General features: G+C 47.8%; 1 protein-coding gene across 5 annotated transcripts in view; it reads left to right on the top strand.

Annotated features, from left to right (window-relative positions):
- Uba1 (ubiquitin-like activating enzyme 1) overlaps nucleotides 1–12426 on the top strand; it is a 46042-nt gene that overhangs the window by 20644 nt on the left and 12972 nt on the right. For all 5 annotated transcript variants that reach the window (XM_089570975.1, XM_089570974.1, XM_089570972.1 and 2 more), the window contains exons 15-20: nucleotides 3668–3864; nucleotides 5136–5200; nucleotides 5321–5369; nucleotides 5494–5640; nucleotides 7966–8040; nucleotides 8753–8945. In XM_089570975.1, coding sequence (XP_089427101.1) covers nucleotides 3668–3864; nucleotides 5136–5200; nucleotides 5321–5369; nucleotides 5494–5640; nucleotides 7966–8040; nucleotides 8753–8945 — 726 coding nt within the window. The remainder of the gene's footprint in view (nucleotides 1–3667; nucleotides 3865–5135; nucleotides 5201–5320; nucleotides 5370–5493; nucleotides 5641–7965; nucleotides 8041–8752; nucleotides 8946–12426) is intronic.

Genomic DNA, 12426 nt, shown 5'->3' with positions numbered 1-12426 from the left:
TAAATTGGCAGAGAAAGGAAGCATGACTCTGTGAAGAGCAGCAGTGTTACATGGTAAAGATTTCATTTGAGCTCAGCCAGTTGACCAAGGACATGCGGCTCTGTCAAGAGACCACCGATAAGTGGAACACTGTGGACTCTTCTGCTATCACCACAGCGAAACAGCAGACGTTCTTGGAAGAAGACCTGTAATGCATGGCACAATGAAGCATTTGTGAAGATACAGAGCTCAACGACTGTTCTCTCGTTCGTTCTTCGCTTGGCAAGCAAGCGTGGTGACACTTGGAGGGGCAGACCTCTCTATTATTCATTAAAGCCTCGCCTCTCTCTCTCCTTCATCATTTTCTGCATGTATCACAGGTATAAGCCTGCCGTCAGCACGCTTACGCCGAGCAGTGCCCGATGTCCTCCTGCTAGCGTCTGCTCAGAAGCCTAGGGTCACAAAAACTGAAGCGCGCAGATGCCATTTACCTGTCGTCATTATGGCTGGAGTTGGTTCTGTAGTTCGATGGACCGCCGGCGTGCTAATTAATCCCTTCGAAAGCATGAAATGCCGCCTAAAAGGATCATTAGGCATATCGAAGGGATCCTCGCGTATGTTCAGCCGCCGATAACAATCTCGACCGCATGCATCAAGGAGGCAACTGGAGGAGCCACCTTGTTTACGTTGAAGCAAATGCCAGCGTCTCGGTTCCACGGGACTTACCGGTGCGTTTTTACTTGATTGACTGCACATGAGACATTCACAAACACCGTGGTCCTGCCTCCGCGAGATGTCATGTTGGCGGTGGCCAATCCCGTGCGGCGGCCGGCGAGGAACGGAAGTCTTGTGAATTCGGCCCCAGGTTGGCAGGGGCATGCCACTACCGTATTTACTCGCATAGTTTACACACCCCTAATTTATTACGTTTTTATATATAAAAAAAAACTTTACATGCATATTTTATGCCCCCTGATGCACCAGACCACCAGCATGCATGCGGGTGTGTGTAAGGCAAGATAGTTTATAGGACACGTTCGCAAAATCTTCGTGTAATTTGCACACCCCCTATTTCAAGCCCCAGTTTTAAAAAGGGCGCAGATTGTGCTAGTGAATACTGCCCTTCTTTCTAATGCCCACTTCAGGTGAGTGGGTGCTCCTTTTCTTTAGTGGGGCACACACTGGTGACAGTGGGTACATAAACACGTCCATTGAACATATGAGGGAATTGCAGTCATGTCTGCATTTATCTCATGGGCAGCCTTTGGAAACATTTCCAATACAATTTTGTTTGCTTTGTCTCTGTTGAGATCAGTGTCCAGTTCTGAGGCTAGTTCACAACCCCAGCAACGTTTGTGCAGAGGACTGAAGTCCTCATTTGCAGATTGTTTCTCTTCCAACCAGTGTGATTTGTGTGAAGTGAAGGCAGTTGGCAAACAGGTTTAGAGCATCCATTGAGTCGTGTGCATGGTTACCGTATAGTGCGGAATATAGGTCGAGGTTTTTTCCGAAAAAATATTACCAAAAGGTCACTTCTCAACTTACCGTATAAACGCGTGCAAGGGCCGCACCCGTGTATGGGCCGCACCCCGTTTGCCCGAAGGCAATGTTTAAAAAAAAATAAATCCGTGTAAGGGCCGCACCCGAACTTTCCATGACCCAGGCGGGAATAGCCTTCTAAATGCACGCGCCGTGGCCTCCGCGATCGGCTCCGGCTGCGAACTACGGTGCGCGCGATCGCGGAGCGCTTGATCGCGGAGGCCAAGCACGCGCATAAGAGCTTCCAAAAACCGTCCATGGATGGCGCCTGAGGCCGCAGCCATCATCATTGTCAATTTTTTTTCTCCCCCCCCCCCCCCTTCCCCCCCCCCCCCGCGACTTCCCGCTATCTAATCAGCATCAGTATCGCTATCTAATCAGCATCAGTATCGCCAGCTCCAGCCTTTTATGGCGGATTAGCGCATTGGCAGTAGTTGTGGCTTTTGGGGTGCTGCCGCTTAGTAAGCACCTTATCAGCTACACGGCTGGGAGTTAGCTCTGGAACGCGGCAAGCGTGGGCTGGGAGTTAGCTCTGGAACGCGGCAAGCGTGGGCTGGGAGTTAGCTCTGGAACGCGGCAAGCGTGGGCTGGGAGTTAGCTCTGGAACGCGGCAAGCGTGGGCTGGGAGTTAGCTCTGGAACGCGGCAAGCGTGCGCGGGCAGGGAACTCACCGTGGCAGAGAAGTGTGTCCAATGACCGTGCAATCAAAAGGGTGCATTGAGAAACACAAGCTGCAAAAAACGCGCTTTCCGAGGCGAGGGGAGCCGTGTGAGTTTCCCCGAACTGCTCTGCTAGTGATGGAAATGCGAACAACGGCTACGCGTTGACAGCGGACATGCTGCGCGGCTTTTTTGGGATGAGCGTGCACCAGAATAAATGCCGTTCATTCCCTGATTGCTGTGTTTTTGCTTTAAAATTTTTTTTCTAAATCGCGTGTATGGGCCGCACCCCGAAAATTGGCTCCCGAATCTGAAAAAAAAAGTGCGGCCCTTACACGCGTTTATACGGTATATACCGGCCTTTGGCACAAACTGAATAGTCGTCTGGCAACATGTGCGAGCTGCGGACATTTTGGCATCCGCATCGTTATCGCTTCCATGTTGACGATTCTTTCCTTCCTCTTTGTCGACCAACGTGGCCAAATGTTGGCAGCGGTAATCGTTCTTGGCGTTGTAACGTATTAATTTTACAACAGCCCGCAAAATGAGTACCGGTACTCGACGTGAGTTCATCACGGTGCTTTAAAAAAAGGTTATCGAATTAGCCGAAGAGTATGGGAACATGTCCGCCCAGCGACACTTTGGCGTCTCGGAGAAGAGTGTCCGGTACTGGCGAGCGCAGAAAATCGAGCTGTCTGCCTGAAACGCGCAGAAGGCGTCCTTTCGCGGGCGCCGCGCGGTGCACCCTGAGCTCGAAGACAAGGTATGCGGGCATTCAAGAAATGTTGCATTAGCAACTTGTTGGACGGTGCCGAGGATGACATGCTGTGGGATGCAGCCAGCGCAAAGCAGTCGTCTTGGGACGAGAGCTCAGACAGCTCGGACGAATGAGGAGGCAACGAGTCTGGTGGCACCAGTGAATAAAACGAAGTTTTGTGCCTCATAGTTTTTATGTTAACTTTTTTGCTACAAGATAAGGGAGCCGACCTATATTCCGCATTGTACGGTATCTTTGAAAACACCAGTATTGGTTGCAAATTCCTATGATGTACCTTAGATGAGGCACGCAAGGAATCTTGAGCTGCTTTTAGCCGCTATAGAATGAGCTGTGGAAGTAAAGAGCGCGTGGTGAACTAGATATAATTGTCACAGGCTGGGTTTCCACGAAAGTACATCAGGTGCTGTTGACAGATTCGACCTTTATATAAATGGCAAGTAAACAGATCTGAAGTACATCTGAGATATGGAACAGTTAAGGCCTAAAACAAGGTGATTTTGAAGTGAGGTACAGGTGCATATTTACTCATCTCTCTTGGAGAAGTGTAACGCTTGGATTCATTTTGCTGTTTTCCGGTGGGCCTTTCACAAGGGGACAAGGACCTATTAAGGCCTAACTGCATGACGTTCTTGGAAATGAGCACAGTAGATGTTCTCTTGGTTGGTGAGTTTTAGCTGCCATGGATGCTGCGAATGTGGTGTTTTCCATGCAGGAATCTACATGGACCGTCGGTGCGTCTACTACCGCAAGCCCCTTCTCGAGTCTGGCACACTGGGCACCAAGGGGAATGTCCAGGTGGTGATTCCGCATCTGACGGAATCCTACTCATCCTCCCAGGACCCACCCGAGAAGTCCATCCCTATCTGCACACTCAAGAACTTTCCCAACGCCATCGAGCACACCCTGCAGGTACGTGCACAGGCTGCCAGTACATGTGGACTCGGCAGGACATCCGTGCCTCTCTGGAACAGTGTTTTGGATTTGTTGGTAAATTGCTTTTTGAGGAAAGGAAATGGCGCAGTATCTGTCTCGCATATCTCGATGGGTGCGTGGATACCTCAGCTGTAAGGGAAGGGAGGAAGGTAGGAGTGAAAGAGAGATTGAGGTGCCGTAGTGGAGGTCTCCAGAATAATTTCGACCACCTGGGGATCTGTAACGTGCACTGACATTGCACAATGTGGTACTTCCACAGCTTCCATGTGTTGCAGCAGTTCGTTAATATTTTTTTTTTATGTCAAGTAGCTCGGCAAGCATTCACCTCATAGTTCAAGCTAACATAGTAGGTCTAACCTTACGTGGTCATAGTTCGGTTGCATTGCATTGCTTGTAAACACATCTGCAAGAGCAAGGAGGAGGAGCTTGGCTTTTACTTTGTAATTGTTTTTTTTTTTTTGCATTGTGAACGCAGGCGTTTATTTTATGTACCTGTAAATCTTTATTATCCCGCTCCTCTACGCTTTGAGGGTTTGAACTGTTGCTGTGGTAATGTCTGATTGAGTGAAACATAAGGGCACTCCCATGTGGATATCATTTGCATGCTGACAGTAGCATGTCATGCTACATGGGAATCATGACAGCCAGAAAGAACTATCTACATGTAAAATAGTAGACGTAAGCCCATGTGAGACAGATGCTTGACCATCAATTTCCAAGGTTTTTCAGTAGCAAGGTTGCTCTGGTTTAGTGTACTTGTTTCCTCTCTTCCATGCGGTTGTCGCATGGGTTACCTGTGGGTTACGGTACCTGCTGCTTCTAGAAATCCCACCTGACGTCGAGGGGTGTGCGCTCCTTTTCTTTAGTGGGGCACACGCTTGAAATTGGTGGGTAAACAATTCTTCCAGTCCCTTCCAGGATGGATTGCAGTCATGTCTGTACTGTCCTGTCCTTTGATTTGAGACATTCCCCAACATACGAAAAGAAAATCGTACAAGTTGTAAATATTACGAACACCATGCTGTTGCATGCGGACAGCACAAATCTTCTCGAATGTGCAAGTAGTGCACACCTGAGCATGGTGCTAGAGTGCATCGTTGAGTATAATGGTTTGGTTGCTAATAGGCGTTTGAAAACAAATGCCTATTAGCAACCAATGTTTTCAAAGTTTTGCTTGATGTGCTTAGCAAAGTTCTCCCTCGTCATGTCAGCATGCATTATGAACATAATGAAACCTTTCTTTTCAGTGGGCACGTGACGAGTTTGAAGGCCTGTTCAAGCAGTGTGCTGAAAATGCTGTCCAGTACTTAAAGTGAGTGTGATTATGAACAGCTTTTGCATGTTTGCATGCGAGGTCTGTCCTGTTTCTGATGCTTGGATGCAAAGCTATTGGGCATGACACCAGTAACAGCTGTGTCTGTTGTACTTCCAGAGACCCAAGGTTCATGGAGAAAACGTTGAAACTCCCTGGCAACCAACCAGTAAGCTGCCTTTACAGAACTGAAATCTGTGGCTTTGGGAGCTCTGGATAGTGCTTGCGCAGACGCGGATTCTGCTGTGAGGTAATTGTGTTCAGTGGAGTGGTGTTTCTCTGTCGCCGCTCAGCTGGAGGTGCTGGAAGGTGTGAAGCAGATGTTGGTGGATGAGCGGCCAACGTCGTTTGCGGACTGTGTGGCATGGGCCAGGCTGCGCTTCCAGGACCAGTACAACAACCAGATCCGACAGCTGCTGTACAACTTTCCCGAGGACCAGGTCAGGCTGGCTTCCTTTTTTTTTTTGTCAATGTGCACACTGCAAGAAAAATCGTACCTGCCCGGTGGAACGCACCTGATGTTCATGGATTTGCCTGTTGCCCTTCTGGCTCAGTAGCTGGGTAGGGGCCACCACTGATCTAATTAATGCTCAGCAACGAAGTTGCTTTGTTTTGGTGTACTTGTTTCCTCCTTTCCTTGCGGTTGTCTCATAGGGTTACCTCTGGCATCTGCAGTTTCGGATGCCCACCTGGGGGTATGTGCGTGCTCCTTTTCTTTAGTGGGGCACGCACTAGAGCCAGTGGGTAAATAACCTCTCCAATCAATACGTGAGGGGATTGCAGTCATGTCTGCATCCATCTTGCATCCGGCTTTTGGAACATTCATCAGCACGGTTTGAAAACTAGTTCCCAACTGAAAATTTGGACCCCTGATTTTTGGGGCCCTATGTAGCCAATGTACAGTCGCCGGCAGATTTTTTGCCTCTGCAAGGCCTGGAAATTGGTCCGAATAATCTTAAGTCCGAAATTTCTGGGAACTTTAAGGGTCACTTTGCTGCTAAAAGGCATCAGTGCTATAAGCCATCAGTCATAAGACAGATGTTTCGAACCTGCTGCCAAAAACTCATCTGCACTCCTGGAGGAACTGTGCCATCTGGTTTGCTTCTATAACACCATCGCATTGGTTCGGGTTTTTTTTCTTTCCCCATTTTGATGTGAGAATTGACTGGCCGGACAAAGTCTGCCGGTTGGCATTTGTGGTATACATTTTATTTACTGTTCCCCTTTTTATTTTCTGTAGTGTACTTTATTTGTAAATAATGAGTGGTTTTATTTGGTGCTTTAGGGTCTTCGCAACTTACTGCCGAGATATTTTGTCAAATGCACCAGCAGAGCTGGCCGCCGTGGTGGCTCAGTGGTTATGGTGCTCGGCTGCTGACCCAAAAGACACGGGTTCGATCCCGGCCGCGGCGGTTGCATTTCTTTGGAGGAGAAATTCTAGAGGCCCGTGTACTGTGCGATGTCAGTGCACGTTAAAGAACCCCAGGTGGTCGAACTACGGCGTCTCTCATAGCCTTAGTTGCTTTGGGACGTTAAACCCCATAAACCAAACCAACCAGCACCAGCAGAGCTCTGATTATGTCAAGGAAGGCCATGCCCCTTTTTCACACATAGAACCCATTCCTTGCACAACTGCTTTCTCTAGTGGCTCGGTAATATTCCCTAACATGAAAGGCCACGGAAAGTGTAGTGTATTGTGTATGCAGATGAAAATCTCAAGAATGATAGCTAAGAACATGATAAACTGTTTTTGTATTGCAATTTTTTTTGCAATCGACTTCTGGCTTGTTTTTGTTTTTGCTTGTATTCTTCGTATTCTTAAATTTTAGAAAAGGTTTGCACACACAACTGTTTTTTTTTTTTTTGTAAGTATAAACAATAAGCTACAGTTTGACATTATTACAATGTGCCGTGCATTTAGCTGTTCTTGAAGAAATAATTCTAACTCTAATGCGCTCAAAATCTGGTATTTTTTCACTGTAGCGAAAGAGTTAAAGGTTGTCATGAACGAAAACAAATTGCTCCACATGGTCAAGCAGAAGCCTTACCCTTCGAGCTGAAACAACTTCTCCAGTCTCGAAAAATGCCTTCCCATTTGGCACTGAGGTGGCAGGTATTGCAAGGTACTCCATACACACTTTTGGCAGACTGGGGTATCTGGAAGAACCCACAGTCCGCCACCAGTCACATGGGTCACTGTCTCATTTTAGCAGTGCCTCCTCTGTGGCAAGCGTTCGCTCCACGCTTCACGCTTTACCTCGCTTTGCCAACATAGCAGTGAGAAAAGCTAGCGGTTGAAAGCCGTTCAAACCTCTCGCACCTAACGATAATGCCCCGAAACCAGCGACACCCTCGGTTGTAGCTTTCGAGTAGCGGAGGTGGTGAAAACTGACACCTTTCGTCGCGGCATCAATTTTTTGCGCGTCACTGCTATATTGCGAGGAAGGCACCCTAGCTGTTCAATCTGCCGGCGCATGACATGGTGCTGTGCGGTGAAGCCAACTTACTAGCACTTGGTGCTAGGTTTTTTGCAGCCTCCGCGGTTTCGAAATTCTGTTAATTTGTCTACCAGTTGCCGTTCTTCCACTGAGGGAATTTTAGCTTCTCCATTGCGAGTTTTTTGTCGACATTTTATATTGCGAATTTCGGCTATATCGGACTGTTTTAAGATATTTTACCAGTCCCTTGTAATGAGGTTTCACTGACACTCAGATACAAAAGTCGTAGGAATGTGTAGACACTCAGATGTTTTTTTTTCTTTGCAGACAACAAGCTCTGGTGCTCTTTTCTGGTCTGGCCCCAAGCGCTGTCCCAGTCCCATTGAGTTTGATCCAAAGGAGGTATGAACCATGCTTCTCACTGGCTTTTCTTTATATATGTATATAATTCTAACTGCCCCAACTTCCAGTGTCCGGGCATGAAATATGGGCTGTTGTGTTTTACTTGTGTATGGTTTATTATGGTTATATAATGGTTTAGTTCTCGTTTTTTCTGCTTAGATGCGCTGTGAATGAGTGTTAGGCTTGACATCACCATGTACAGAAATGGGCAGAAATGTTAAAAAATTCATTCATTGTAAATCACCTTTTGAGATTTTGCATATTGTAGAGGAACAACTTTAATGACCTTTTGATTGGAGCTTGTGCTTTTTTTTTTTTCCTACATATTTAAACATCCGCCCAGACATTAACACTAACCAGGTTATTTCAGACAAGGTGATACATTGCTTCCCCTCCGGTCTGTTCTCATGTGTTGCCGCCGCGGTGGCTCAGCGGTTATGGTGCTCGGCTGCTGACCCGAAAGACGCGGGTTCGATCCCGGCCACGGCGGCTGGAATTTCTTTGGAGGAGAAATTCTAGAGGCCCGTGTACTGTGCGATGTCAGTGCACGTTAAAGAACCCCAGGTGGTCGAAATTTCCGGAGCCCTCCACTACGGCGTCTCTCATAGCCTTAGTCGCTTTGGGACGTTAAACCCCATAAACCATAAACCATAAACCATGTTCTCATGTGTTCCAAAAATTCTGTCACTCAGTTCTGCCCCTTGAAATGCAGACCTTGCACATGGATTACGTGGTGGCTGCAGCCAACCTGCGGGCAGCCATGTTTGGCCTCTCCAAGTGCACTGACCACGAAGAGATTGCCCGCATCCTCAAACTGGTCAATGTTCCACGGTTCGAGCCGCGGCAAGGGGTGCGCATTGCCATCACGGATGCCGAGGCACAGCAGAATTCCGGCGGTCCCACTGGTGCGTCTGGCTCCTTGCCTCCTCCCCCTTGCTCTTTGTTCTACCTGGAATGTCATGAAAGGGCATTAGGAGTCTCACTGTCAGTGGCTGTCACTTTTCATAGTGACATTAAGGGGGGATGAGGGGATCAAAGACAACTTTTCTATTTTTCGACTTAGACTGATGAAATTTGGCAGACTGGCTTAGAATAGCGTCAAACAATCAGGTATAAGGTTTCACAATGACAGCTTCAGTAGTTGCCCTTTTATCATTGTTTATATGTTGTCCCCATGTTGCTTGCTTGTGGAAAGCCTAGCATGACAAAAAAAGAGGCTACAGGTCTGTAAATGCTTTTAATATTTACTAAGAAGTGTGGTGTAAATCAAGACTTTTTCAATTTTCATCTTTTTTTTTTAATTTCTCTGCTCTTTTTTATAAAGGACACAATATGCACCTTTATGTTTAGAATGTATCATGCTTTCATTACCATGTTAGAAAAATATGCGAGCCTAAATGGTAACTCTGAGACTGTCTTGACATAGACCACATTTCAGTGATCACAACAAAACAAACTGGGTAAAAATCCATGCACCCATTGCTGTGATATGCTTTCCACAAACAAGGTATTAAGCTCAAAATAAACTTTCGAGAAAACAAGCCTGAAAATTCTAAGCTAGCACACACTGTCTATGTGTAGATGCCAACAAATATATTTATTTGGAGCGCTTAAAGTGTATTTTTGGGTGAAATATTTCAGTAGAACATAGAAACAGTGTTGGAGATGCCAAAAAGTTTACTTTTCAAAAATCAACTTTTTTCGTGATTTTTGCGATCTGATCCCCACATCCCCCCTTAAACAGCTGTGCTTAGTTATCCTTGAAGTGCTCTTGGTGATTAGCTTTAAAGAGCAAAGTGGGGAAGTAATGGTGGCGTCACTTATATTTTGCAATGGTAATTGTTAAATTCTTTGCATTGTAATTTATGCATATACAGTCGAACCCCGCTACAACGAACGTCGCTTCAACGAAATATTTCCAATTCCCCGTCAGCTCGCTATACAAAGTAATGGAACAAATTTCTCATCACAACGAACCATTTTTGGGGCGCGTTTCCGCTTCAACGAAATTTTTGCTATGCGAAGCTCGATTTAAAAATATATCTTACAATAAAACAAGCATATCGCCGCCCATCTATGTACTTCCATAGGCCCACGCTGCTTTGTTTCGCTAAACATTCGCTGGACCCAACTACAGTGGAACCTCGATTATACGTCCCCCGGTCATGCGACGACCCGCATTTTACGACGAATTTGTGCGGTCCCGGCAAAACCCCCATAGAGACAATGCATTAAAAACCTCGGTTATACGACGCAATTTTAGAAGGACCCCGCTTCGTACGACGGCTGGCTCGTACCGTCCGTCAAAAAAGGTCGTCAGCAAACGCAGGCCGGGATGTGCCGTATTTTCGCGATTCTAAGCACCCCCCTATTTTCAGAAAAAAATTTCTGAAAAAAAAAAAAAAAAAAGACTGCATGCGAATCTAAGCACCCCCGTTTTTGCGCGGAAGAGAGCGTTGCCGAGGCCGCCAAGTGCACTTGCTCTCTTTTTCGTCGAGCCTGTGCAGTCGGAGTCCCAAGGAGGCGCGGCCTGCGTGTTGTTGTTGTGACTGAGAGAAGGATGAAAAGGAAAGCGCACGGGCGCGCCTACTGGCGTGAGCCAAGCCACCACCGCTGCCGAGAGGAGAGTTAAAAGATCAGAGGAAAGATAAAGAGAAAAGATAAGACGCGCCTCGGTCGCAGCCGACGCTGATGAAAAAACAGATAAGCGGGCGAGGCCGCGCTCGCCCAAGCGAGGACAGCGGCGTCCACGGCGCTTTTTGTAATGGAAGTAATGGATGCTTGTGCCCCACGATAAAACTTCCGACGAAGAGGAAGTGGACAACGATGCAGAGGTTTGCGCTCCCATTCCTAGTTATGCGGACGTGTTGCAGAGCGTCGACAACATCCGGCGCTTTGCTTGCGCGCGCGACGATGTTGGCGACCTACCGCCCGACGTGGCAGCCCTTGAAAGAAAGTTGATGCGCCGAGGTTGGGCAAAGGTGCAAAAAAAAAAAATTACCGATTTTTTTTAAACGGTAATAAAGATTTTTTTGCAAATCTGTTTCAAATAAATGCTGGGTTTTGCCTTTTTTAATCTGATTGGCGTACTTGCCGCGGGCTTGAAGCCGGTCAACAGTTTTCGGCGCAAGGCCAAGCGCCACTGGCCGCATTCTTTGATTTTCGATTATACGACACCCGGATTATACGACGGTTTCGCGCGGTCCCCTGAACGTCGTATAATCGAGGTTCCACTGTAATCCGCTCACTGAAACGCACATGATCACCGCCATAGCTTGGTGTTGATGACTATCGGGCTGGCTGCCTTGCGACGAGGCGCGGGGGCAAGCTCCCGTTTTCTTCCAATCCAATCCAGAGCCGCAACCAATCCGGTGCCAAAGGACGCAGCAGCCTGGCAACAGCAGCGCGTTTGCCCTAGTTTTTTTCACTCGTGCTTGTGCTGCTAGTGCGCTGTAATGAATGTGAGCATGGCGACTTCATCTAGAAAGCGGAAGTTCCTCTCGCTTGAAGAGAAGGCACGGATTATCAGCGCGGCATCCAGTGGCAGGAAAAAGGGAGATGTTGCAGCGGACTTCGGCATCTCACAGAGCACGCTGTCAACGATCTTGAAGTCGAAAGACGCGATAGCGCAAGCTCTTTCTTCGGGGACATCCGCGAAGCGGAAAAAGCTGATGCAAGCGGCTCATGAGGACCTTGAGAAGGCTCTCTACACGTGGTTCCTCGACGTGCGCGCAAAGAAGATGCCGGTCAGCGGAAACATGTTGCAGCAAAAGGCACTTGGCTATGCCTGTATGCTGGGCATCAATGATTTCAAAGCCAGCTCAGGGTGGCTGACCCGTTTTAAGGCCAGGCATGAAATCGTCGCTAAAGTGCTGTGTGGGGAGTCGGCCTCATCAGACGCCGACGCTGCATCTGCTTGGGCATCAGCTACTGTGCCGGAATTAATGGAGAAATATGCCACATCAGACATATACAATGCTGATGAAACGGGACTTTTCTTCGAGCTCCTCCCCTCCAAGACTCTTCACATGAAGGGCCAGCCATGCAGCGGAGGGAAGCATAGCAAAAAGCGTGTGACTGTGCTCCTGTGCTGCAACATGGACGGGTCTGACAAGCGCTGCCCACTGGTGATAGGCAAAAGTGCGAAGCCGCGGTGCTTCAAAGGTGGCAAGAGCCTGCCCGTCAAATATGTTGCCAATAAGAAGTCTTGGATGACACGGGCCGTTTTCAAAGAGTGGCTAACCGCTTTCGACCGTGACATGACGGCAAAGAAACGTAAGGTTTGTTTGCTCATCGATAATTGCTCAGCGCATAACGTTGAAGACGTTCAGCTTCAAAGCGTGGAAGTAAGATTCTTCCCGCCGAATTGCACGGCTTTAATCCAGC

Source organism: Amblyomma mixtum, chromosome 2, assembly GCF_055824585.1.
Source record: "Amblyomma mixtum isolate Tamu chromosome 2, ASM5582458v1, whole genome shotgun sequence".
Lineage (NCBI taxonomy): Eukaryota > Metazoa > Arthropoda > Arachnida > Ixodida > Ixodidae > Amblyomma > Amblyomma mixtum.
This window is presented reverse-complemented; position numbering and strand designations above follow the sequence as displayed.